Source organism: Microtus oregoni, unplaced genomic scaffold, assembly GCF_018167655.1.
Source record: "Microtus oregoni isolate MIOR12 unplaced genomic scaffold, Mior012 000046F_ref0000063, whole genome shotgun sequence".
Lineage (NCBI taxonomy): Eukaryota > Metazoa > Chordata > Mammalia > Rodentia > Cricetidae > Microtus > Microtus oregoni.
In genome coordinates, this window is record NW_024543220.1 from 9,637,213 (window position 1) to 9,663,500 (window position 26,288).

The following is a 26,288-nucleotide window of genomic DNA, read 5'->3' on the forward strand; positions in this document are numbered from 1 at the left end:
AATAGTACCACCCCCTATGGCCCAAGCACTCAAACACATGAGTCTATGGAGCCATTCCTAATCAAATTACCACCACATGCCCCAAATAGGATAACAGCCAGAGAATATTTGTTAGGGTCTTTTGCCCAGATTAACCTAAATTTCCTATGTTTGCACTAATAATGGCTTTGAGCTTCTGAGCCTCTGGCCTCAGTTCTGGGATTATATGCATTCACCAAAATTGCTTGGTTTCTATGCGGTGCTGGGGATTGAACCCAGGATCGTACGCTTGCTAAGCAAGTGCTCGATCAACCGAGCTGCATCCCCAGCATAGGAGCAGGAAAGCTTGAGTTTTGGTTTTGTGATTCAGTCAAGAGATTTCCTCTTGTGTAGGAAACCATTAGGATCAAGTTCCACAGGGGGGAGAAGTGGGAGGAGTAGACTCCAGAGGGCTGGAGAGATGGCTTTACCGTTACAAGCACTTGCTGCTTTTGCATTGGACCAGGGTTTGGTTCCCAGCATCCACATGGCAAGTCACAATTGCCCATATGCTGTGGGACAATGATCTAGTGCCCTGTAAAGATTTGTTACTTGTATTTTAATAAAATGCTGTTTGGCCAGTAGCCAGGCAGGAAGTAGAGGCGGGTGGATGAGAACAGGAGAATTCTGGGATCTAACGACTTCTGACCTCTTAGGGTTCTTGCACACACATGGTGCACATATATGCTCTCACACACACATGAATATAGTTCCCTCGTTGTAAGCCACACTTTTGGGGTGACTTCTGCTGCCGTCCAGCTACGGTGGGGTTGTACATTGCAGGGTAGGGGTGTGTGTGGATTAGAAACATTAGGTGGGAGGCACAGAGATATGAAAGAAACACAGAGACAAGAGACACAGGAGAGAACCGGGAGAGCAACAGAGTGGATATTGGATACTGAATTTGCCTGCATTTATTTTTCATATGCTTTTATACCCCAATACAAAAGTGGGCTGAGAAGGCAAAAGACTACTTTGCATGACACAGAAGGCAAGCAGAACAGTTACTTGCTTCAGTACTTGAGATATCAAGCCATGATTTCCTGAGTAAAGCATTTGATGTTAGGAATGTCCACCAAATCCACCCTAAACCAAGTCTGTAGGCAGCCGCTCCCTAGGTCAAACCTCCTGTTTTAAATGAAGGAGCAGGAGTATGTTTGAGTTTTCTGACCTTTGGTCAGGGAGGAAGGGATCCACCATTATGGACCATCCTAATGTCCAAAACCCTAAGTAGCCACACCTGTTGTCAACAAGGTTGGAAGAACCAAACTAAGCTCAAACTCCCTGACCTCCAGTCAAGGTAGAGCAGGCTCCCATATGTGGGTCCCCACACCTCATAACTCTTTGTGGTCTATTCATGAGTCCTGGTTCCTCCAGGGACCGGTTTTGGTTGTGTGCGTATTCCAAGGACTGCAGCAAAGACTCTCAGGCCGTGGCTGTTACTCAAGAATACTTCAAGGACAAGAAGTAAACCTTTTGTTTAGCTGGTACCTGATCTGCACTGTAGTCCCAGCTGTTCAAGAGACTGAGGCTGGAGAATCAGTTGGACTTGGGAGTTCAATACTAGCTTTGACCACAGCAAGACCTTACCTCAAAAAAAAAAAAAAAGTTTTAAACTCTGGAGGATGGAAGTTAGGACATACAAAAGTGAGTTTCCTGCACCAAACATGAAAACAAGTTCCTGGTGTCTGATAGTTCTCTCAAATGCCTCTGAGAAACTCAATCGTTTGAGATGTGTGCCCTTTCAAAACTAAAAGATAACAAGATCCGTCCATTTAATTTAATTTAATTTAATTTAAGTCAAGCAAGAAAGAACACTTTTAGTAGTTATACAAAATTGATCATTGTCTAAACCTTAAATTTATTCACGTTGAAAAACTGGTTTTTAAAAAAACAGGTGTTGCGAGGCCGGAGCGATGGCTCTTAACTTACTCTTAACCTCTGAGCCATCTCTCCAGCCTCACAACACCTGGTAAGACCCTGCGTTCAATTCCCAGCAACCACATGATGGCTCACAAACACTTGTCATGAGCTCTGCTGCCCTCTTCTGGCCTGCAGGCATATATGCAGGCAGAACACTGTATACATAACAAATCCCTTTTTAGAAAAAGAAAAAGGGTGTTGTGGTAACAGAGAGATTAAAAGAGGCAGAGACAGCAGATCTCTCAGGCCATCCTGGGCTACAGTGAGGTCCAGGACAGCTGGGGTACAGAGTTGAAGGAGAAGAAGAAAAGGAAAGGAAAGGAAAAACCACGTCAGTGGTACAGTTGTTTTGCTTGGTGGTAAAGCTCTTATGACCAAGACTGTGGGTTAGTGTCCAGCACTAAAGGATGCAGAGGGAAAAGGGAGGAAGAGGGAGAGAGATGGTGGAAATGAATATCATTACTGTCAGGAGAAGTAAGAAGGATCAAATGTTGCTCTTTCTCAGAATTCAGAACATTGGATTCTCCACAAATGAAATAATTACGGTTTTGACCGTCTCACATGGCAGTATCAAATACTGTATGTGGAGAGAGTGAAAAATAGGTAAGGATTTTTCTTTGTGGCAGGGGGGAGCATGCTTTTTGAGATGGTTTCACTCTGTAGCCCCCAGTTGACCTGAACTCATTTGGTCCAGGGAGGCCTTGAACTCATGGTGGCCTCCTGCTCAGGTTGCCTGTTAAGTGCTGAGGTTAGAAATTGAACCATCCCATCCTGCTGCATATAAGATATTCAATCAACAATTATAAATATGTTGGGAGTAATAACAGCAAAACACATTAGAAAACACAAGCACTGGTTTATGAGCTGTTTCTCTTTGCAGCAGACAGAGATCATTATGAAAACCACAACTGACCAAAGTGCAGAGAACTGACCTTGGGGTTCCCGGCCCCAAGAGACACATCCACAACAGGCTGCTGCACTTAAGGCTCAGGGAACACTGGGGAAGTCGAGGAAGGAAGATCGCAACTCCAGAGGACCAGGAAATCTGTGAAACGTGTCTCTTAGAAATGACGCAGAGAGATAGAAAGAAAAAAGAAATGACAGAGAACCTACACCATGATACATCAACAATATGACTGCCTAAAAAAGACCAGAGCGACGATAATACCAACAGACATTCTAATGTGGAAGGGGGAACCTGAGAGTCCCATGCCTAGAAAAGGGACGATAAGCAAATAAAAACTGCTGAGAGGGGAGAATTAGTCTTTCCCAGGGATGAACTGTCTAATGGTTACTCAACACAAAGTGGTCAGTCCTGGGCTCCACTCCAGAGGCTGGATTTATATATTTATGTGTTTAAATGTGTGTGACAACAATAATAATCATAAATATGTTTATAATAAAAATCATAATAATCCGAAAAAGAGACCATCTATTTGGGAGGGATTAAGGGGCATAGGAGGAGTTGGAGGAAGGGAGGACTTGGGGGAGGAAAGGGAAGAGAAGAAATTATATGACTACATTTAAACTAAATTTTTAAAAATTTAAAAGGAGGCATATAAGGAGAAAAAGACATGTCCTGTGTATTGGGAAATCTGAATTAATGTTCCCACAATCCATCAGTGCCTCCAGCACAGCTGTGTCCACATGTCTACAATTAATAAAGTGGTATTCTTATGTGTTTGCATTGCTAGGTCGCTCACCCTTAAGTTAATTTCCTGACTCTTTACTGAAAATCACAATGCAAAGAACAAACATTCAAAACAGTGGTTGGGGAGACAGCTCAGTCAGTAAAGCACTTGGCTTGAAATCACGAGGAGTTGGTTCCCAGGATTCATGTAAACAAATAAAAACAAACAAACAAACAAATAATAAATAAATAAATAGCCAGGTGTGGTAGTACATTTGTAATCCTAGCCCTGGGGAGGCAGAGCTGGGTAGATCCCTGGGTGGACCCCTGGATCTCACTGGCCAGCCAGCACCTTACCCACTCAACAAGTTTGGGATCAGAAAGAGAACCTGTCTAAAACAAACAAACAAACAACAACAACAAAACCCACAAAGGTGGGCAGCAGCACCCGAGGAGTGACAGTGAGTACCACCATCCAGTCTCCACATGCATAGACACACATGGGCATGTGCATCCACACGACATACATGAACACACATGTACACCAAATACACAAACAAAAGGATGGCATAGTGGATTCTTACAAAACACCCTTAAAACATACCCAGCCTTAGAAATACTGAATTTCTTACTTCTGGTCACTGTGACAAAACTCCTGACATCAGAAGAATTTAATTTGGCTCGGGGTTTGAAAGATTTTAATCTGTGATGGCAGAGAAAAGTGTCATCACGGTGGCCAGAAAGGTACAGGAAGAGACCAGAGCAAACTGTGTCCTCCAGTGACTTCCATTTCCTACCATCCCTAACTCTCAATTATGCCATCTTATTGTGAGTCCATCCAGGGGTTAATATTCGTTAGGTCAGAGCCTTGGTGATCTAATCCTCACTGGAAATGCCATCACACTGAAGACATGGTTATACTGCTTTTTAAAGAGATTTATTTATTGTATTTATGTGTGTGTGTGTGTGTGCCTGTTTGAGCGATGTGTACCATGTAAGTTCATGTGCCCAAGCAGGCCAGATGAGGGTACCAGACACCCTAAAACTATATAGTTAATTGTGAGTCATTTGATGTGGGTATTGACACCGGAATCCTGATCTACTGCAAGATCAGCGAGTGTTCTTAACTCCTGAGCCCTCTGTCTGGCCTCAGGTTCTATTTGGGGTTTTTTGTTTGTTTGTTTGTTTTGTTTTTAATTGTCAGCACTATATTTTAAGATTTGCAATGTTATATATTTCATCTTCACATCATTTTCAATACTAGAAGCATAAATTATATAAAGTCATTAAAAGAATTCTAATTATTTTATACAATTCTTTGCAAATTGCAGTCCAGGTGAGTGCATTAACACACTGTTCATGCTGTAAGTATGTTTGTGTTAAAAACACTGAAGCTTCCTCATTAGCTAAAGACATGCTCTTTTAGTATTTCTGTATTTATTTTAGATTTCATTTTATACTTTCATTGGCGTGTACCTGTGTGTCTGCCACATGTGTGTGGGTGCCCCAAGGTAGTCAGGAGAGGATGTTGGCTTCCCTGGAGCTGGAGTTATAGGCAGGTGGTTATAATTCACCCAAGGTGGGTGCTGGGAGTCAAACTCAGGTTCTCTGAGGAGCAGCAAATGCTCTTAACCACTGAGTCATCTCTTCAGCCCGACATCTATGTTTTTGAAGGACATATATTTTTTTATTTCTTCGGGTGACTGAAAAAATATATAACATATAAATATAATATAATATATAATAATAAATAAATAATAAAATAAACATTAATAACTCCTAGCACTATTTGATCAAACTCATAAAAAGGCTTAGGTTGTCAAGATGGGCATGATGGTCAAGTCTATAACCCAAGCACTCTGGAGACTAAGAGAGTAGAATTGCTAATTTCCGGCTACCCTGAACTACATAGCAAAACACTGTCTCAAACAAGCAAGAAGAGGTGTTGGGGCAAGGGCAGGGGAGATAAACCAAAGCTAAATGTGTAGAAACCTACCACAAAAGTTGATAAATTTTTTAGAGTGTGGAAGATGGCTCAAATGTGAAGAGCGCTGGCTACTCTTCCAGAGATCCTGAGTTCGATTCCCAGCTACCCGACGGTGGCTTACAGCCACCTATAAAGATTTCTGGTGTCCTCTTGTGGCCTGCAGGCAAACATGCAGACAGAACGCTGTATTCATAATAAAGAAATCTTTAAAAAAAGGAGCACTCGGGGTTTTTTCTTAAAAGATAATTTTTAAAAAGAGCTTAGATTTGGAGAGATGGGCCGTGATTAACAGCACTTTATTGCTCTTGTAGAGGACCCAGGTCCAATTTCCCCATACCCACGTGGTGACACACAACCATCTGTAACTCCAGTTCTGAGGCTCTGACGCCCTCCTCTGAGCTCTGTGGGCACCAGACACACTCATAGTACACATATTTACATGCAGGTAAGACACTCGTGCACGTCTGTGACGTCATTAGCCCCTTGATGGAGTCTTAATATGACAGCATTATTGAAGGTTAGGGAATGATAGGAAGTGGTGTCTGGTTGGAGAAAGTCTCTGCGGCCTTCACAGTCTTTCCCTGCTATAGACCCTGCATGCCGCAATACTGAAGATACGCCCACAATAGCGGCCAGATGGTTTAGGGATTGTGACGATTTGACCGAGAGACACCTCCCACAGGCTCTCCCGCATTTGATCCTGGAACTTTTAGATTGCAGCCTTCCGGGAGGAAGTAAGTCACTGTGCACCGTGAGCAAGCTTTGAGAGTTGATAGCCTCGACCCACTTCCGGTTTGTTCTCTCCTTAGTGTTTGTGGCTGAAGATGTAAGCGCTCAGCTGCACACTCTGGCCGCCCGCTGTCATGCCTCCCTCTGGAACCAGAAGCCAAAATAAAGTCTTTCTTCCACCAGTCACTCTGGGTCCTGATGCTTTAATCACAGCATCAGAAAATGATTAATGCAGAGTTGCTGTCTCTGCAGCCGTCAGCTTCCTCAGGTCTCCTTTGCTTCCTCCTACCGTGTGTCTTGTATTTCAGAGATCTTGGGATCTTTTGTAAGATTTATTCTAAATATTCGTTTTTGAGGGGCTAGAGAGATGTCTGAGCAGTTATAACCTACCTTTTCTTTTTTTAATTTGGCCTTTTGAGACAGGATTTCGCTGTAACTTTGGAGCCTGTCCTGGAACTAGCTCTTGTAGACCAGGCTGGCCTCGTACTCACAGAGATCCGCCTGCCTCTGCCTCCCGAGTGCTGGGATTAAAGGCGTGTGCCACCGCCGCCCAGCTATGCTTACTGTTCTTGCAAAGGAGCTGCATTTGGTTCCCAGAACTGAAATAGTGACTCACAACTGTTCTAGTTCCAACATCACCGACCCGGCTCCGCTGGCTCCAAGCATGCACACAGTGTACAAACTACCTACAAGCAAAACACTTATAAATACAAAATATCACAATAAATCTTAAAAAATATATTTTTTGGAAAGATGTAAAAATGTATTTGCTGCTTGCACGCACTTCATTTTAGGTGTGTTGGGTGACTTGTTTTACCATTCTTTTGTTTGTTTGGTTTTATATTGACTGCAGAAACTAAATTTGTTAAGGGCTTTACCCTACAACTTCAAAATCCATGGAAGGGTGATGGGATAGCTGGTTCCACGAGGTTGGTCTCAGTCCTCCACACGTGTGCCATAGCAAGCACACACACAACTCTTTTTTAAATTTTTTAATTAAGAAAGTTTTTGTCGGGGGCTGGAGAGATGACTCAGTGGTTAAGAGCATTGCCTGCTCTTCCAAAGGTCCTGAGTTCAATTCCCGGTAACCACATGGTGGCTCACAACCATCTGTAATGAGATCTGGTGCCCTCTTCTGACCTGTAGGCATACAGGGAGGCAGAATATTGTGTACATAATAAATAAATATTTAAAAAAAAAAGAAAGTTTTTGTGTAGATGCAAGAGCTGGCTGCGACATGCCATCCCACTGATCACCAGGGTTGGTTGATTCGGCTGATCTAGAAGGCTAAGTGGGGGGCAGAGGGCGGGGGTCCTCTTCCTTCTTCCTAGCTCCACATCCCTCCAGAAGCTGCGCTCTCAGTCGCCCTTCCCCGAATAGAGGAGGACCGAGATACGCGCTTCAGCTAGAACCTCCAAATACGCTCTCAAAAGAGATTGTGTCTGCAATCTGGGGAGATGCCCATCTGTAATATTCTTTTCTTTTTAAATTATTTGTGTTATTTTTAATTGTGTGCGCGCATGTGAGCGGCCAGCTGAAGTCGCCAGAAGTGTTGTGTTCGTTCTTAACCGCTGAGCCATCACTCCGGTTCTTCTGTAATTTTCTTTCTCTCCTTCCCACCCTCCTTCAGTTTCGTTATTTCATCTTTAACATTTCCACTTTTCTGAAATTTGCAAAAAGATGTTCTTGACTTTTTCTAGACGGATCGAGACCTTTTCCCCCCTAGAATAGGGTACTGAGGTGGAATTGAGTTGTTCGTCTGCCTGGTGCGCTGGTTTGTTCTGCAATTAGCTGAACGTAGGATGCGCTGGGGACTCTTGGGTCTGCGCTCGCTTATATGTTGTGCATCCATTCTATCAGCACGGACGTGAGGGGTTTCCAATCTGCCCAGCGTCTGCTGCTGTACCTGAGGGGACCCACGAGTGGCTGCTTCTGCAAACGATTCTCACATACAAACCTGTATTTGTCTGTCTTGCAGTCTCTGAAACCCCAAGAGCAGAGAGCAAAAGAACTCTGAAGCGCTTGTCCGGAGAAATGTAACTTGATCCCTAGTGGGCTCCTCCCTCCCGGGTGACTATGCGCGTCAGCCTCCCGACTCTTAAACTGAGCCTTTCTCCAGACCTGAATCTGAGCAAGTGGGGCGGGGAAGACTCTGGCTTGCGGAAGTGCCAGCTCTGAGGACCTCAACAAATCCCTACACCCTTGTCCTGTGGCGGAAGAGACAGTTTGGGAAATCAGCCAAGCCCCGCTGAGAGGTGCAGGGAGTTTTTTTAACCTGAGAGGCTGGGGTGCCGCTGCCACCGACCCAGAAAAGTGAAGGACAAGAGACAGCTAGAGGCTGAAAGAGAACTGACAGCCCTATGAAAAGGAGACGCGTGCCTTCCTAAACTGTCGTTTAAGCATCCAGAACAAGCTGCGTGGTAAAGGAGGCATGGGCAGGGGAAGAAGGCTTAAGAAGAACCCAGGAAGTCCATTTGGCATCGTATATATATATACACACACACACAAAAAAAAAAAAAAACAAAAAACAAACAAACAAAAAAAAAAAACAAGCCGATAACAACACCACCCCACCATCTCTGGCACTATGAGAGGTAGCACAGGGTGGCCAGGTTGGTCTGTGCAGAAGCCATGGGTCAAAAACCTCTACTTTCCCAGGACCAGAGGAGGCTGGTCCTGGCATCCTAGTCCTTCACCTAGAATGGAGTCTGCGCCGACATCCAGTCTGCTCCACGGAGGAGACAGACCCCTTTCAGGAAACTGTGGTCTACAGGGGCCCCCTTTCCCACGGGCTGCATTCTGGGAGCTATGAGGTGAGATTGAGACAGCCTGGACCTAATGCAGGCAGAGCTACCTGACGTCACGCTACCGGACGTGAGGGACCTGAGTGTTGGCGGAAGTCTGCCTCCGAAAAGGGGAAGTAAGACTCTCCAGCTTGTTGCTGAAACACTAGCAGCGTATTGTAAAAAACCAAAAAACTATCCAATTTGAATTTGAAAAGTGAATCAGAAAAGTACTAAGCAGTCCGCAGCTTAAAAACGATATAGCATGCCAGACAGATGGCTCGGTGGGCGTAGGTGCTGGCCTCCTAGCCTGAGACCAGGATTCCATTCCAGGCGTCCAGGCAATGGAGGGAGGGAACTGACTTGCAATTAATTGGTCCTGGAACCTACACAGGCATGCATTGGCATACCTGCACTAAACTGTAATATACATTCAAAAAAGCTGCCCTGCCAGCTCCTGGCCATTTTCTGACCAGAATGCCTGCAAGGCTAGCGTCCCTGAACCAGAGGTGACCCTCGAAGTGGTACACAGTAGGTAGAGTGTAGTGTGGGTTACAAAGGAGCTCGCTGAAGCCTGGAGTGTGAGAAACTGACTTCACTCTGGGATTGCCCAAGATTTGGGGTGTGATGGGTTCAGCCTGGTGATTCCTGCACATCTAGGCAGGTCTCCTGAGCGGAAGCCCCTGGTCTTCTGGGGCCATGTATCACACACCCAGTGCACAGTGAGGTCAAGCCAATCCTGGGGTGGAGTAGGGGGTAGCGACCCCCAGGGCTACAGGATCAGTGCATCTGATACCACAGGGTGAGTGGTCACCCAATGTTATATCACCCTGGTGGGTATAGAGGTAAGGAGATCCCGAGATTTAAAAAAAAGGGGGGGGGGTAAGAGGAGCGGTTACTCTGTGTTCTTGGAAGAGGAAGGCGGAAGGAGTTGACCTCAACAGTTAGCCACACCTCATTCTTAGCTTCCTGTCTTGAGGACTTCTAAGCGAGGGTGGGACTTGGGACCAAATTTTGCTTTTTGTTTTTCGACTAAATGTTCCTTTGAGCATTGAACATTCAGAAAACCACACACACATGGGGGAGGGGGAGAGGGAGAGAGGAAGGAAGAGAAGAAAACCATAGAGATACGAAAAGACACACAACATCCGTGGTAGTCAGGGAAATTAAGAAACACCTCGCTGAGATGATGTAACTGAAAAGTTTCTGCACCTGGATAAGCCTCTCTGCCACGCAACAATCCAAGTCAGAGAAAATTAAACTGAAATAGAGAAAAAGCACGTTTAAGAGATACAAACGCTTCAACACAATGCCCATCAAAATCCCAGCAAAATTCTTCAAAGACCTTGAAAGAATGGTACTCAATTTCATACGGAAAAGCAAAAAACCCAGGATAGCCAAAACAATCCTATGCAATAAAAGAACTTCTGGAGGCATCACAATCCCTGACTACAAACTCTACTACAGAGCTACAGTACTGAAAACAGCCTGGTACTGGCATAAAAACAGACAGGAGGACCAATGGAACCTAATGGAAGAACCAGATATCAATCCACACATCTTCAAACACCTGATCTTTGATAAAGAAGCAAAAAATATCAAATGGAAAAAAAGAAAGCATATTTAACAAGTGGTGCTGGCATAACTGGATATCAACATGTAGAAGAGTGAAAATAGACCCATATCTATCACCATGCACAAAAGTCAAGTTCAAATGGATCAAAGACCTCAACATAAAGCCAGCCACACTGAACCTTATAGAAGAGAAAGTGGGAAGTACACTTGAACGCTTGGCACAGGAAACCACTTCCTAAATAGAACCCCAGAATGACAGACACCGAGAGAAACAATTAATAAATGGGACCTCCTGAAACTGAAAAGCTTCTGGAAAGCAAAGGACATGGTCAACAAAACAAAATGACAGCCTACAGAATGGAAAAATATCTTCACTAACCACACATCAGACAGAGGTCTGATCTCCAAAATATACAAAGAACTCAAGAAATTGGACACCAAAAGATCACATAATCCAATAAAAAAAATAAAGTACAGACCTAAACAGAGAACTCTCAACAGAGGAATCGAAAATGGTTGAAAGAGCCGGGCGGTGGTGGCGCACGCCTTTAATCCCAGCACTCTGGGAGGCAGAGGCAGGCGGATCTCTGTGAGTTCGAGGCCAGCCTGGTCTACAAGAGCTAGTTCCAGGACAGGAACCAAAAGCTACGAAGAAACCCTGTCTCAAAAATCAAAAAAAAAAAAAAAAAAAAAAAGAAAGAAAGAAAATGGCTGAAAGACACTTAAGGAAATGCTCAACATCCTTAGTCATCAGAGAAATGCAAATCAAAACAATTCTGAGATTACATTTTACACCTGAAAGAATGGCCAAGATCAAAAACACTGATGACAGCTTATGCTGGAGAGCTTGTGGGGAAAAGGGAACACTTCTGCATTGCTGGTCGGAATGCAAGCTGGTACAACCCCTTTGGGTGTCAGCGTGGCAATTTCTCAGAAAATGAGGAAACAACCTTCCTCAAGACCCAGCAATACCACTTTTGGGTATATATCCAAAGGATGCTCAATCATGCCACAAGGACATGTGCTCAACTATGTTCATAGCAGCTTTGATTGTCATAACCAGAACCTGGAAACAACCTAAATGCCCCTCGACAGGAGAATGGATAAGGAAAATGTGGCACATTTACACAATGGAATACTACACAGCAGAAAAAAATAACGACAGCTTGCAGGCAAATGGATGGAGCTAGAAAACATCATTTTGAGTGAGGTAACCCAGACACAGAAAGATAATTATCACATGTACTCACTCATAGGTGGTTTTTAAACATAAAGCAAAGAAAGCCAGCCTACAAACCACAATCCCAGATAATTTAGACAAGAATGCAGACACTAAGAGAGACTTACATAGATATAATCTTTATGGGAAGTAGAAAGTAGAAAAAGATAAGATCTCCTGAGAAAATTGCGAGAAGGGGGATTTGGGGGAGGATTGAAGGTGGGAGGGGAGAGGCAGGGAGGGGAGCAGAGAAAACCGTAGAGCTTAAAAAATATCAATAAAAATGTATTAAAAAACAAACAACAACAACAACAAAAAGACTAACACTTGGTTCATGTGCAAAGATGAATACTCACAGTGTCTTCTGCCTTTAATGAGGCTGTGATCTACTGTGCACAGTAGGTCTATAAAATGAAATCTTTGTATTTTTTATTTTATGCTGGTTTACAAATTACCATTTCAGCACAGTCTATTTCAGTCATCAGTTCCTGTCCTGCTCCAGCTCTGGCTTCTCTGGCTGGAATTACAATGTTGACTAAACATCCCTGTGCCCTCAGCTTCTGGAACTCACATTCTAGATGTGTAGGAGGGGGAGAGAGACATAATAGAGCATTTTTTAAAATGTATTTTTTTAACTGGGCGGTGGTGGCACACACCTTTATCCCAAGCAGAGGCAGGTGGATCTCTGTGTGTTCAAGGCCAGCCTAGTTGACAAGAGCTAGTTCCAGGATAGGCTCCAAAGCTAAGGAGAAACTCTGTCTCAAAAAAAAAAAAAAGAAAGAAAGAAAAAGAAAAATATATTTTTAACTTTGTTTTTATTAGATGTATATTTTAAGCTTATGAGTATGCAGGTGCACCAGGCACTGGATCCCCTGGAATTGGAGTCACAGATGGTTGTGGAGCACCACGTGGGTGCTGGGAACTGAACAGTGACAGGTGCTCTTAACCTCTGAGCCATCTCTTCACCCTCTATTGCAGCTTTTACAGAAGGAAACCACACAGCCTGCCTTACAGCAAGATGGCTGACCAAAGAGGGAAACTAGAAACAAAGGAGGAGACAGAGTTAGTGCAGAGCTCTGGAGTCAGGGGTGCTGGGCACTGATGAGGTGAAGCCTGAGGGAGAAGGAGGCAGGAGGAGACAGAAGCAAAGGGGGAGATCCTCATGCAGTGGGGTCCTCCTGCTTGACGGTGTTTGTCTACAGACCACAGTGGACACATCTGCAGAACCCTGCAGGGCATCTGACATCCCACACTGAATACTGTGGGGGTTTGAATGAGAATGGCCACAGAGGCTCAGGGGGTGGATACTTGAGTTCCAGCTGATGGAACTGTTTGGTAAGGTGTGGCCTTGTTGGAGGAGGTGTGTCACTGGGGCTGGGCACAGAGGTTTTAAAGACTCCCACTATTCCCAGTGTCTCTGACACTTGCCTGTGGATCAAGATGTGAGCTCTCAGCTGTTCCTGCCACCACACCTTCCTCTGCCCTCATGGACTCAAACCCTCTGAAAACTTAAACCCAAATGAAACAAATCCTTTTATAAGTTGCTGGGGTCACAGTGTCTTTTCACAATCATAGAAAACTAACTAAAGCTGATGGAGGAAGGTCATTGGCTAATAAAGGCACTGCCCTGGCCCATTTTATTGGTTAGAGGATAGGTGGGAGGAGTAAACAGAACAAAATGCTGGGAGGAAGAGGAAGTGAGCTCAGAGTCTCGACAGCTTTCCTCTCAGGAGCAGACGCCTGAGAGAGACGCCATGCCCCGCTCCCGGCATGAAGCTCCGACCCAGGATGGACTAGGCTAGAATCTTCCCGGTAAGACCGGTTCTCACAGATTATTAGAGATGGGTTGATCGGGATGTGAGAATTAGCCAGTAAGGGCTAGGGCTAAAGGGCCAAGAAGTGATTAAAAGAATACAGTGTCTGTGTAATTATTTTGGGCATAAGCTAGCCAGGCAGGCGGCCGGGGTGCTGAGAACGCAGCCCTGCCGCCCTTATTACTTCATATGGCGCCCAGACGTGTGGACAGCTGAAACCCACTTAAAAAACCTGAGAAGGCTTAAAAATAAGGGAGAGAGAGTTTAACACAGATTTTTGCTGTTTGTTGGTGGCGTGCTGTAGAGAGATTTCCTGATTCGGCAACAGTAGCAGAAAAAATGCTGTGTCATTTTAAAGCGTGACTTCCTGGGGCTGTGCCACCATTGCAATCTTTGTCTGGCTCCTGCCGGAGACAGAGCTTTTGAATAGAGCATTTGGAGTAAAGTGCTACGATTTGTTTGATGGCAACTAGACTCACTGTGTTCTCGGGTCTACTCTGCTTGCCAGAGGCAAGCAAGCGCCTCATCTAAGAGAGGCTTCCTGACTCAGCTTTAGCTGCAAAGCCTGCAGCTCATTAAGAGGTCCTGCCATGAAACACTTAAACGGTGTTGACGAAAAGCTGAACGCATGCTTTTCGGTTTTCAGCTGTAGCAGGAAAAAAGCTGCGCCGTTTAAAAATGCCAGCTTTCTGGGCCATCCTGCCAGGGCAAACTCTGACTGTTTGAGGCAGGAGGGCCTGCTACCGAGAGGACTTGAGTGTTGTCTGTTGTAGCTCACTTGCTGGCAGGGACCTTGAAATGCCATACAGTTGTTGCAGTAAAAACATGGCTACAGCCTGTATAATCGCCATGAGGCTGGAAAGCTAAGGAATGGACTGGATTTAGCTGGCAAAGCCACGCCTTTAATCCTACTGATATTGCTTGGTAAATGAAAGACTCTTGTGGTCAGAAAAAGAGAGATATACAGTAAAGAGAGATTCAAAGACAAAGAAAATTTCTAAATGGTTTTAAATGTGTTAAAAATATATGCAGACTAAAAGTTGAAGTTCTTAAAGTAAAAAACAAAAAAAGGAAGAGAGTTGTTGTGTGTGGTAGCACACGCCTTTAATCCCAGTGCCTAGAAGGCAGAGACAAACAGATCTCTGTGAGTTCAAGGTGTAATAGTGTACACCTTTAATCCCGAATGCCTGGGAGGCAGAGACAGGCGGATCTCTGAGAGTTCAAAGACAGCCTGGTCTACATACAGAGTTACTTCAGGTCAAAGATACAGAGAACCTGTCTCAAAAAGCAAAAAGTTAAAAGTAAAAATAAACAAAATAGAGGTTAAAATAAAGCGTACAAAGATGGAAAATAAACAGAGAATTTTGATACTGTATGCTATTATGCTCTCTTTAAATTATTTGAATGCTGAGGAAGGAGCAACAGCTGCTAAAAGATATTTATTTATAAATGCTGCTGAACTAACCCAACATAGATATTTTGAATTTGGATATAAGGATATGATACTTTGGAGAGGAGTTTCTTATTTTGTTTTCACAGAGGATGAGACGCTGTTCATTTCTTCTATTCCAATGTGGTATGATGGACCACGCCCTCCTGAAGGGTTGCAGTGAACATCTTCAGAAAATTGCTTCGCTCAACTGCCAATTGAGATGAAACTAGTACACAGGTTATACCATGAAAGACCTAATTAACGACGCCCCCATTCAGCAGGAAGCAGTTTGGAGAGAAATAACTGCGCCCATATTCCCAAAAAATGTTTATAAATGTTCTTTTACATTTAAAGGGGGAAATGATATAGGTATGAATAATTTACATTGATATGGATTTTGTTTTAGTGATTTAAGGTCAATTTTGTTATATGTATATGTGTTTCTGATCTTGATTAAGGAACTGTGATTGTGTAGTTCATTTAAAGATGTAATGTATAATTAGAAATATAGATTGTTAATAGATAATCATAATAGTCAAGTTTGTAGTCATGTTAGTTAAGATTTTCTAGATGTACATAGATATATTTTAGATAGGCATTCTTCATATTTTTCAAAGATTATAGAATATGGCATTTTAAATGTTTTAATAATTTAGGACTTTTCATGACAATGAGACACTCTGCTCCTGGCAGCACCAATCTACTTCAAGAGGAAGATGGGCATCGAAGAGGCACCTTATGGAGTTTGATAGCCATTTGGGCAAGAAACTGCTCTTGCCTGGACTATTGCATAAACTGGACACAGAGAACCCGCAGAGAGAGGACTACTGAACTTGCCTAAGGTGAGATGATCTTTCGGGGTTCCTGATTCATTTTGAAAGAGTCTGCGAGACATTCTGCAGGACACAACAGATAGTGACTGAACTGACTTTGAATTTTCCTGCTTTATGGAAATGTCTGCTGGATACCATGGGCCTGAAGGCTGAAGATGGATGCCCCAACGGTACAAAAGAACTTTGGGTGACTGTCCAGGCAGCGAGATGTCTTTGTCATTTCTAGAGTTTGAAGTTTCTTAGTTCTTGTTTACTTAGGTAATATTATATCTTTCTGGAGTCTTTGATGGAGTTAAGAATAGTTAGTTATAGTTATAGTTTTTCTTAGTTATGATAAAGATTATTGTAACTTTTACTTGATAACTGTTTTGTTATATGTAATTTTGCTGTTAAAGCCTTTTTTTTTGTTTAAACCGAAAAAGGGGAAATGATGGAGGAAGGTCATTGGCTAATAAAGGCACTGCCCTGGCCCATTTTATTGGTTAGAGGATAGGTGGGAGGAGTAAACAGAACAAAATGCTGGGAGGAAGAGGAAGTGAGCTCAGAGTCTCGACAGCTTTCCTCTCAGGAGCAGACGCCTGAGAGAGACGCCATGCCCCGCTCCCGCATGAAGCTCCGACCCAGGATGGACTAGGCTAGAATCTTCCCGGTAAGACCGGTTCTCACAGATTATTAGAGATGGGTTGATCGGGATGTGAGAATTAGCCAGTAAGGGCTAGGGCTAAAGGGCCAAGCAGTGATTAAAAGAATACAGTGTCTGTGTAATTATTTTGGGCATAAGCTAGCCAGGCAGGCGGCCGGGGTGCTGAGAACGCAGCCCTGCCGCCCTTATTACTTCATAAAGCCAGGTGTGATGACACAGCCTTTAATCCCAGCACGTAGGATGCAAAGGCAGGTGGGTTTCTGTGAGATCAACAACAGACAGAGCTGTGGAGACAGACCTTGTCTTAAAAAAAAAAAAAAAACAAAAACAAACCAAAACCCAGGAGAGACCTGCAGGTCAGACTGATTTCATTCTCTCCACCACCCTTCCTCTTTCTTTTTCTCGTCATACTCAGACCCTGGATCTTCTAGAAGAAAAGTCACTTCTGGGAACACAATGGCAACAACAAGCTGGTTGGGATGAATGGTCTGTATTCTGTCAATTATATTTTTAATAAGCTCTGATCGCTGAAAAAGGTACTGAACCATGTGGCTAACATAGACAAGAATAATGGGCTAATGTAAGTTATAAGAGTTAATAAGAAGCCTGAGCTAATGGTCAATTAGTTTATAACTAATGTAGACCTCTGTGTGGTTTCTGTGGGACTTAATGATTGTGGGAACTGGGCAGGACAAGGACCGGGTGGGACAGAAAACCTCAGCCAACAAATGGTGCCCAATGTGTGGACATCTGCATCCACATAAATCCTGACAGAGCTTGGGAAGCAATTCTGGACAGAAAAGAATAGTGTTAACCATGGTTTATTGATAACAGCATTTTCTTAAGTGGGCTCTGCTTTCTAGATACATGGCTCTCATTTAAGAGAGGCTTCCTGACTCAGCTTTGGCTGCAAAACATTGCAGTTCTTTAAAGAGGTCCTGCCACGAAACACTTAAATGGTGTTGATGACATGCTTTCTGTTGGTGGCAGGGACCTTGAAATGCCATAGAGTTGTGGCAATAAACGTGGCTCTGGCAGGTACCTCAGCCATGAGGCTGGAATCTCAGAAAGCTAAGGAATGGACTGGATGTAGCCTTCAAAGCCATGGCTTTAATCCTAGCCATATGGTTTAGCAAATTAAAGACTCATGTGGTCAGAAAAAGAGAGAGAGATACAGCAAAGATAGATTCAAAGATCAAAAAAAAAAAAAAAAAAAAAAACGTCTAAATGGTTTACTGTGTTTAGAAATACATCCAGGCTTGGGAGAGAAAAGAAAAAGGTTAAAGTTCTTTAAAAAAAAAAAAAGTAATTCAGTATGGTGGCTCACACCTTTAATCAGCACTTGGAAGACAGAGGCAGGCAGAGCTCTGTGAGTTCAAGGACAGCCTGGTCTACATGGTAAATTCCAGGACAAAGATACACAGAAAAATTCTGTCTCAAAAAGCCAAAAATTAAAAATAAAAGAAATAGATGTTAAAATAAAGCCACGTAAAGACGAAAAATATAGAGTCTGGATACTGTATGTTATTATGTTCTCTTTGAATTGTTTGAATGCTGAGGAATGAACAACAGCTGCTAAAAGATATTTGTTTATAAATGCTGCTGAATTAACCCAAGATAGGTGTTTTAAAAATACCTTGACTTCAAAATTGAAGTCAAAATGTATGTTACTTTGGAGAAGGGGATTTGCTTTTGTTTTCACAGGAAATGAGAGGCTGTGGATTCATTCTGAGTTAAGAAAAATCAGGTTTGATCAAGGAAGACCACCTGAGAAATCTCTAGTAGGAACAGATGGCCCAGATTTCAGAGTTCTACATCCAGAACAGATTCAAGATGCTGCCTGAAATGATCAAGCCTCACAGGATACTCCAGTCAGGACATGATCATAATTCTAAATTTTCTATAGGTCCCCATAAGGTTATCAGCATCCCCAACCAGCAGGAAGTAGCCTGAAATACTATGCCCACGTTGCCAACAAAAGGACTATGGATATTTTCCTTTGTTTAAAAAAAAAAAGAGGGGGAAGTGGTGTGGGAGAATGGTCTGTATTCTGTCAATTATATTTTAAATAAATGCTGATTGGCCACTACCCAGGCAGGAAGTATAGGCAGGACAACCGGACAGGAAGTAGAGGTGGGTCAAGGAGAACAGGAAATTCTGGGAAGAAGAAAGCCCATTCCTCTGAAGTACTTGTCCAGCCACAGAAGAAGCAAGATATGACTGCCTCACTGAAAAAGTTCCAAGTCATGTGGATAACATAGGCAAGAATGGGCTAATATAAGTTGTAAGAGTTAATAAGAAGCCCGAGGTAATGGACTAATCAGTTTAAAACCAATATAGACCTCTTTGTGATTTCTGAGGGACTTAAAGACTGCAGGAACTGGGCAGGACAAGGACCAGGTGGGACAGAAAACCTCAGTCAACAGGGATGCAGTGCAGAGATGCTTCTCTTTAAAGCAGAGGTGCTGGCCTGCAAGCACCACACAGACTCCCACAGAGACCAGGCTCCTGTGTTCACCTGCAGTGGGCAGCTCACACTGCCAGGCCTGATGCACAGGATCTCACATGTAAACAGAGACTTTGCCTCTTCACTCAGGATCGTGTCTTCACAGCCTGTGCTTACACTCAGACTCCTAGTGTTTCTTCCCAGATGATCATCTGTGGCTCCAGGTGCTTGTGTTTTACACGGATCTTCATTTTACAGTCCTGAGACTGTCCATGTGGACCTGGGTCATTGTCTCAGCACAGTAGACCCCTTCTCCATGGGAAGAGACCCCTGTGGAGACCAAATGCAGCAGGGCACTGACGCTGTCTACACTCCACGTTTCCCTGTGTGCACACACTTCCATGGTACAGCTGCTTTAGTGAATAAGCCCCAGTCAGAGAGGAACTGTAATTAATTATACAGCAGAATAATGGTGACAGTATGACAGAAGTTACATAACCTGTGAGCATATCTCTGTCTCTCTCTCCATCTCTCTCTCTCTCTCTCTCTCTCTCTCTCTCCTTCACTCTCACTTTATGAGCTGATGAAATGAGGGAGATGAATGTCGCAGACTTGTGGGACCCTGGATCTGATAACAGTTGGCTTCTGAGCTCCTGGGCAGAGAGTGATTCTCATGGCAGAGGTACAAACTGGTATTTGAGGTTTCATCCATGTTCAATAGTGTGGAAAAAAATTTGATTTATACAATTTTTGTTTCTCTGGATTTTTACTTGTTGTCTTCAAATCCCGGTCACACATAACTGAAGTAGAAAGTGAAAGCAGAGGTGAGCAGGGCCTCCTTCCTGCAGGGAGAGTCACATATGACACAGTGTGTCGTAAGTGCTTAATCAGAGCTGTAAAATCTCCAGTCACCTCCCGATGCCGGTGTCCACAGCAGCCCCGCACCCTCCAGGACTCCGACTGCACCTGTTTCCTTGAACATCCATTTTAAGTGCTGTATTTTACCTGGAGAGTTCATGCTCCCAGATTTCATCCTGACTAACCTGAGGAGCAGTTGTCCTTTGGCGGCTCAGAGACACCATGACACCCAGCGCTCCATCCCGCAGCACAGGGCTCAGACAAAGTCTCAGTCCCCAGGCAGTGAGGCCTGGGTGGGGAAGCCCAGCGCTGGGAATTCCCCTGTCCCCAGTTTCACTTCTCCAGCTCCTAACCTGGGTCAGGTCCTTCTGCCCAGACACTGATGACGACTTGGCGGTTCTCACTCCCATTGGGTGACGAGATCCCGGGGAACCAACCAGCGTCTCCGCGGTCACCGGTCATAAAGTCCAAGCAGACTGAGGAACTCGGAAGCGCCTCGCTTCTGAGATGGCGTCGATGGCGCCGCGCACACTGCTCCTGCTGCTGGCGGCCGCCCTGGCCCCGACCCAGACCCACGAGGGTGAGTGCGGGGTCGGGAGGGAAACGGGCTCCGCGGGGAGGGCGGGGGCGGCACCGGGGAAGCCGCGTCCCCGCGTGGCCCAGCCGGACCCTCCCGCCCCTTCCCCACCCGCGTCCCGAGCCCCGCGCCCTGCTCCCCTCCCGGCCCGCGCTCCTGCCCGGGGTCCCGGGAGCAGGGTCGGGGTCTCACCGCGCGTCGCCCACAGGCTCGCACTCTCTGCGGTATTTCGACACCATCGTGTCCTGGCCCGACCTCGGGGAGCCCCGGTTCACTTCTGTCGGCTACGTGGACGACAAGCAGTTCGTACGCTACGACAGCGACGCGGAGACTCCACGAGAGGAGCCACGGACGCCGTGGGTGGAGCAGGAGGGGCCGGAGTATTGGGAGAGGGAGACACAGATCCTCAAGAACACCAAGCAGACTCTCCGAGGAAACCTGAGGACCCTGCTCGGCTACTACAACCAGAGCGAGGGCGGTGAGTGACCGCGGTCGGAGGTCACGACTCCTCCAGGTCCCCACGCACGGGCCGGAGTCGCCCCGGGTCCCAGGTCCGAGGATCGGGAGGAGAGCGGGGACCGGGCCCGGTTTCCCTTTCGGTTTAGAGTTCGCGGGTGGGCGGGGCCGCGGAGAGCCGGTGACGGGGGCGGGGCTGATCGCGGGGTCCCGGCAGGCTCTCACACTTTCCAACACGCATATGGCTGTCACGTGGGGTCGGACGGGCGCCTCCTCCGCGGGTATGACCAGTACGCATATGACGGCCGCGATTACATCGCCCTGAACGAGGACCTGAAGACGTGGACAGCGGCGGACACGGCGGCTCAGATCACCAAGCGAAAGTGGGAGCAGGATGGGGTTGCAGAGAGAATGAAGGCCTACCTGGAGGACACGTGTGTGCACTGGCTGCACAGATACCTGGAGAACGGGAAGGACGCGCTGCTGCGCACAGGTGCGGGGCCGCGGGCAACTCCTCCCTCTGCCCTCGGGCTGGGCTCAGTCCTGAGAAAGAGGAAACCCTCACTGGGGTCATGCCCCTGTCTCTGAGGGCAGACAGGGTCCCTGGGTCTCCAGATCCAGCATGGCAGGGACTGCACTGACCTCCCAGGGCTCAGCCTTCTCCCTGGACAGTTCCACATCTGTCTCAGGAGGGAGGAGAGAGGATCCCGACATCACCAACAGTGGCTCCTTCAGTCTGCAGCCTCTGTCAACCATGGCCTCTCCCAGGCCGGGTTCTCTGCCCACACCCAGTGTCTGTGGACACAGAGTCCTGTCATCTGAGTGTGTCAGCCCTTACACACCAGGACCGGAGTCTCCTTCACCTGATGGGAGACAATGACGCCCCTGATCCAATATCTACAACATTACAAGGAATACATTCTCCCTGATTCCTATGTGTGAGATGTGTATCCCTCCCACACCCCAACTCCTAGAATGGTCATGTGACTTATGGGGTGCCTGGGAAAGTACTAAACTGTTTTTCTTTTTTTTTTCTCCTTTTTTCTTTTTTTGGGGGGAGACTTTAATTGACTTTTCTTTTTTTGAAGTTGTCATTTTGATTTTAGTCAGTTTTTCTTTTAAAGTATTGTTTCTCTGCCCCCCCTTTTTTAAAGAAGACTTTATTTATTTACTATGTATACAATATTCTGTCTGTGTGTGTGTCTGCAGGCCAGAAGAAGGAACCACACCTCATTACAGATGGTTGTGAGCCACCATGTGGTTGCTGGGAATTGAACTCATGACCTTTGGAAGGGCAGGCAATGTTCTTAACCACTGAGCCATTTCTCTAGCCCCCACTCTGGCCCTTTTTATTATCATGTGTATCAGTCTCCACAGGTGCCATGGGGACTGGCACTCTGGATAATTAGACAAGTTAAGTCAGTGTTCCCTTTAATGAGAAAGATTCCTGGGAGCTTAGACTATTTTCTGCCAGAGACCCCTCTCCCTCTGCATCAGCAAGTTACAGTGTTGCCCTAGTGATGGTAGGAATTGAACTTCCTCAGAGACAGGGCCTTCTGCAACTCAGGGACCTGAGTGACAGGGAAGATCCACATACCCTGTGAGCACAGTTGTGTCCCAGTGAGTGCTGCACTGGGCTCCACAGCACACTTCAGGGATCCTGGGTGACAATACCTGGTATCTTATCCCCCAGAGACATGGCTTGGGGAGTCAGTTTCTTTGGCTGAGTGCCACAGGTTCACCATATTTCCTCTACTCACTTGGTGATGGTTCATAACTTGGAGGAACAGATACTCTGTTGTATAGGAGCAGCGGGGCTGCGTCCCACCACCCGGCTAGCTTTACACCCGAAATAATTACACGGAAACTGTATTCTTTTTTTTTTTTGGTTTTTTTTTTTTGAGACAGGGTTTCTCTGTGGTTTTGGAGCCTGTCCTGGAACTAGCTCTGTAGACCAGGCTGGTCTCGAACTCACAGAGATCCGCCTGCCTCTGCCTCCCGAGTGCTGGGATTAAAGGCGTGCGCCACCATCACCCGGCCGGAAACTGTATTCTTATAAACACTGCTTGGCCCATTTCTATATAGCCTCTTCTAGGCTAATTCTCACATATTAATTTAGCCCATTTCTAATCATCTGTGTAGCACCACTAGGTGCGCTTACCGGGAAGATTCTAGCCTATGTCCATCCTGGGTCGGAGCTTCATCGCATGTACCTCAGAGAACAGAGCTATCACATCTTCCCGGGAGAGGGGAGCATGGCGTCTCTGCTCCAAAGAGCAGAGCTGTCGAGTCTGAGCTCACTTCCTCTTCCTCCCAGCATTCTGTTCTGTTTACTCCACCCACCTATGTTCTAACCTATGAGGGCCAGCCAAGCAGTTTCTTTATTTCTTAACCAATGAAATCAACAGATTGATATATGACACTCCCACATCAATACACTAGGCAGCAAGGTGGCCTCAGTGGTTGTGCCTCAGTGGGGTTGCAGGAGTTGGAGGCACCTTTCATGTAGCCATGCTCCTAATTTCTCATTTTGATATGGATTTAATCACATATATGAATCAATTATTTATCCTTCCTTAATTCTCTTACTACCTAACTTACACTACAGAACATCACATAAGAAGACCATGTTAACCTGCTGGCTTATGTGGATTCCCTCCTAGTTTCTGGGTCTCCCAGGAAAATGTGCAGTTCTGTGATGAAGGGACCAGCTCTACCTGCAGGTCACTAGTGTGATGACAGAAATGTTCTAACAGGCACATAGTTCAGTGTCATCATTGATTTATCTTGTCTTTACAGGTTTCAGTTTATCTTGTTAATTGTGGGATTTCTTAAATCTTCCACACAGATCCCCCAAAGGCATATGTGACCCATCATCCTGGACCTAACGGTGATGTCACCCTGAGGTGCTGGGCCCTGGGCTTCTACCCTGTCTTTATCGCCCTGACCTGGCAGAGGGAGGAAGAGGAACAGACTCAGGACATGGAGCTGGTGGAGACCAGACCTTCTGGAGATGGAACCTTCCAGAAGTGGGCATCTCTGGTGGTGCCTTCTGGGGAGGAGCACAAATACACATGCCGTGTGTACCATGAGGGGCTGCCTGAACCCCTCACCCTGAGATGGGGTAAGGAGGGAGTGGGTGCAGAGCTGGGGTCAGGGAAGGCTGGAGACTTCTGCAGACCCTGAGCAGGGTCAGGGCTGAGAGCTGGGTCATGACCCTCACCTTCAGGTCCTGTCCTTCTTCCCTTCCCAGAGCCTCCTCAGTCCATGGTCCCCATCATGGCAGTCATTGCTGGTCTGGTTCTCCTTGGAGCTGTGATCATTGGAGCAGTGGTGGCTGTTGTGATTAAGAGGAGGAGAAACACAGGTAGGAAAGGGCAGGGTCTGAGTTCTCTCTCAGCTCCTTTTAGAAGAATCTCTGCCTCACTAATGGGAAACACATCCACACCCCTCATTGCTGCTGTCTCTACCCTGGGTCTGCTGTCAGTTCTAGAAACTTCCTAGGGTCGGGGACTTCCCTGGTCTTTCACAGCTTTTCTTCTCACAGGTGGAAAAGGAGGGAACTATGCTCCAGCTTCAGGTAAGAGTGGCGGGCAGGATTGTCCCTGAGGCCAGCGGGGTAAAGCTGCTGTGTTTGGGGAGCTCTGGCAATACATAATAGCTCCTCCAGCAAATCTTCTAGGGACAAAAATTTTAACTTCCCATGAATATATATCAATTTTTACCTCAGACAGAGACAGTTCCCAGAGCTCTGATGTGCTTCTTCCAGACCAAAAAGGTGAAACTCTGGGACCTGACTTGGCGAGGGGCAGAATGGACATGATTGGGTTTCAGGGACTGGAAGAATCATCTTTGAGTGAGTGGTGGGTTGTTGGGATGTTGTCTTCACAGTGATTGTTCATGACTCTTGTTCTGTAGCGTGAAGACAGCTGCCTGGTGTGGATGCAGTGACAGACGATGTGTTCAGGTCTCTCCTGTGACATCCAGAGCCCCTCAGTTCACTCTCAACAATAGAGTCTGATGTTCCTTGTGATCCCATGGGCTCAGTGTGAAGAACTGGGGAGCCCAGCCCACCCTGCACACCAGGACCCTGTCCCTGCACTGTCCTGTTCCCTTCCACAGCCAACCTTCCTGTTCCTGCAGACAGGAGGGGACATCTTCATCCTGTCTCCTCCATGCTGTCCTGAGCTTCAGCCCTGACTTCCCCACTGAAAATAAGAATCTGAATGTGAACTTTATTGTTCATGTCCTTGATCTCAAAGGTTGATTGGCGGTAAAATAAAGGATTGTACTAGAGTTTGTGGAGGAAATAAATGGCAGCATGGAGAACCTCCCAGAATCTGTGTTCACTGTGCTGTGTGCATCTGGTGGGACAGGATGAGGCTGTGGGAGCTGAGTGAGAACAGGGCTGTGCCCAGGTGGAGCTCAGTTCATTTTTGGCTTTGGCAAGGTCACTCAGAAACTTTATCACCTCTGGGCTCTGTTCTCTTGGTCACTTAGAACCTCATGCTGACATCTGTGATCACAGGGACACTGGGATGGCCAGAACCTGGTCCTCTCCCCGGGATTATGAGCCATCAGGCCTGCTGTGACAGTCATTGCTGCTGTCCTGGCTGTGGCTCTTTCCCCTGTCTTCTCTGTTAATTTCTTGCCTTTTTAGTTAGTATGGAGGACTAGGCCTGTTCTTGCTCCTGTGAGTGGTGCCTGCCTCATTATCCTGTGGGGTCCCTGAGTGACAGCAGTAAGAGGTGTCCCCTCAAGGCCCAACTAGGCCCCTGCACTCAGGAGACTGTGGGATGAGAACATGAGCTTCAGTCTCCTGAGCTCCTATCTCCCTTCAGGCCCCTCCCTGGAGGTTCTCTCCTTCTTTCCCATCTATCAAAATCTAACCTGGGTTGTAGGATGGACAGAGAGGAGGGATCCACAGGGTCTCATCTCAGATCTGTCCTGTGTTCTGCCCAAGGTCCCCTCTCCCTCTCTGCCTTTGGGAATCCTGTCCTCCCTCCAGTGGAGACTCGAGGATTTACAGGCTGAGTCTACTTTAGAATTATGTTTATTAAAAAACATGATCCAACTGGACCTTGGGGGCTCAGTCCACTGCTCCAATGTGGGTCTCTTTCTCTGTTTCTGTCTGTTGTTGGAAGAAGGTTCTATGGTGATATTTAAGATAACCATCAGCCTGACTGTAGGGCAAGGCTAGTTCAGGCACCCTTTCTATTGCTTCAGGTCTTAGCTGGGGTCATCCTTGTGGATTCCAGGGAATTTTTCTAAAGCCAGGTATCTTGCTAACTCCAAAACGGCCCCCTTAATTAAGATATCTCTTTCCTTTCTCTCATATCTGTACTTCCTCCATCTCAACTATCCC

At 45.9% G+C, this 26,288-nt stretch overlaps 1 protein-coding gene across 1 annotated transcript; it reads left to right on the forward strand.

The window, feature by feature from the left end:
* The first annotated feature begins 20,335 nt into the window (after positions 1-20,335).
* LOC121435378 (H-2 class I histocompatibility antigen, Q10 alpha chain-like) lies at positions 20,336-25,262 on the forward strand. The gene is made up of 8 exons (XM_041634662.1): positions 20,336-20,470; positions 20,676-20,945; positions 21,141-21,416; positions 23,772-24,047; positions 24,153-24,290; positions 24,471-24,503; positions 24,654-24,701; positions 24,842-25,262. The coding sequence occupies exons 1-8, from the start codon at positions 20,398-20,400 to the stop codon at positions 24,844-24,846; spliced, it is 1,119 nt and encodes a 372-aa protein (XP_041490596.1). The 5' UTR covers positions 20,336-20,397; the 3' UTR covers positions 24,847-25,262.
* The last annotated feature ends 1,026 nt before the right edge of the window (positions 25,263-26,288 follow it).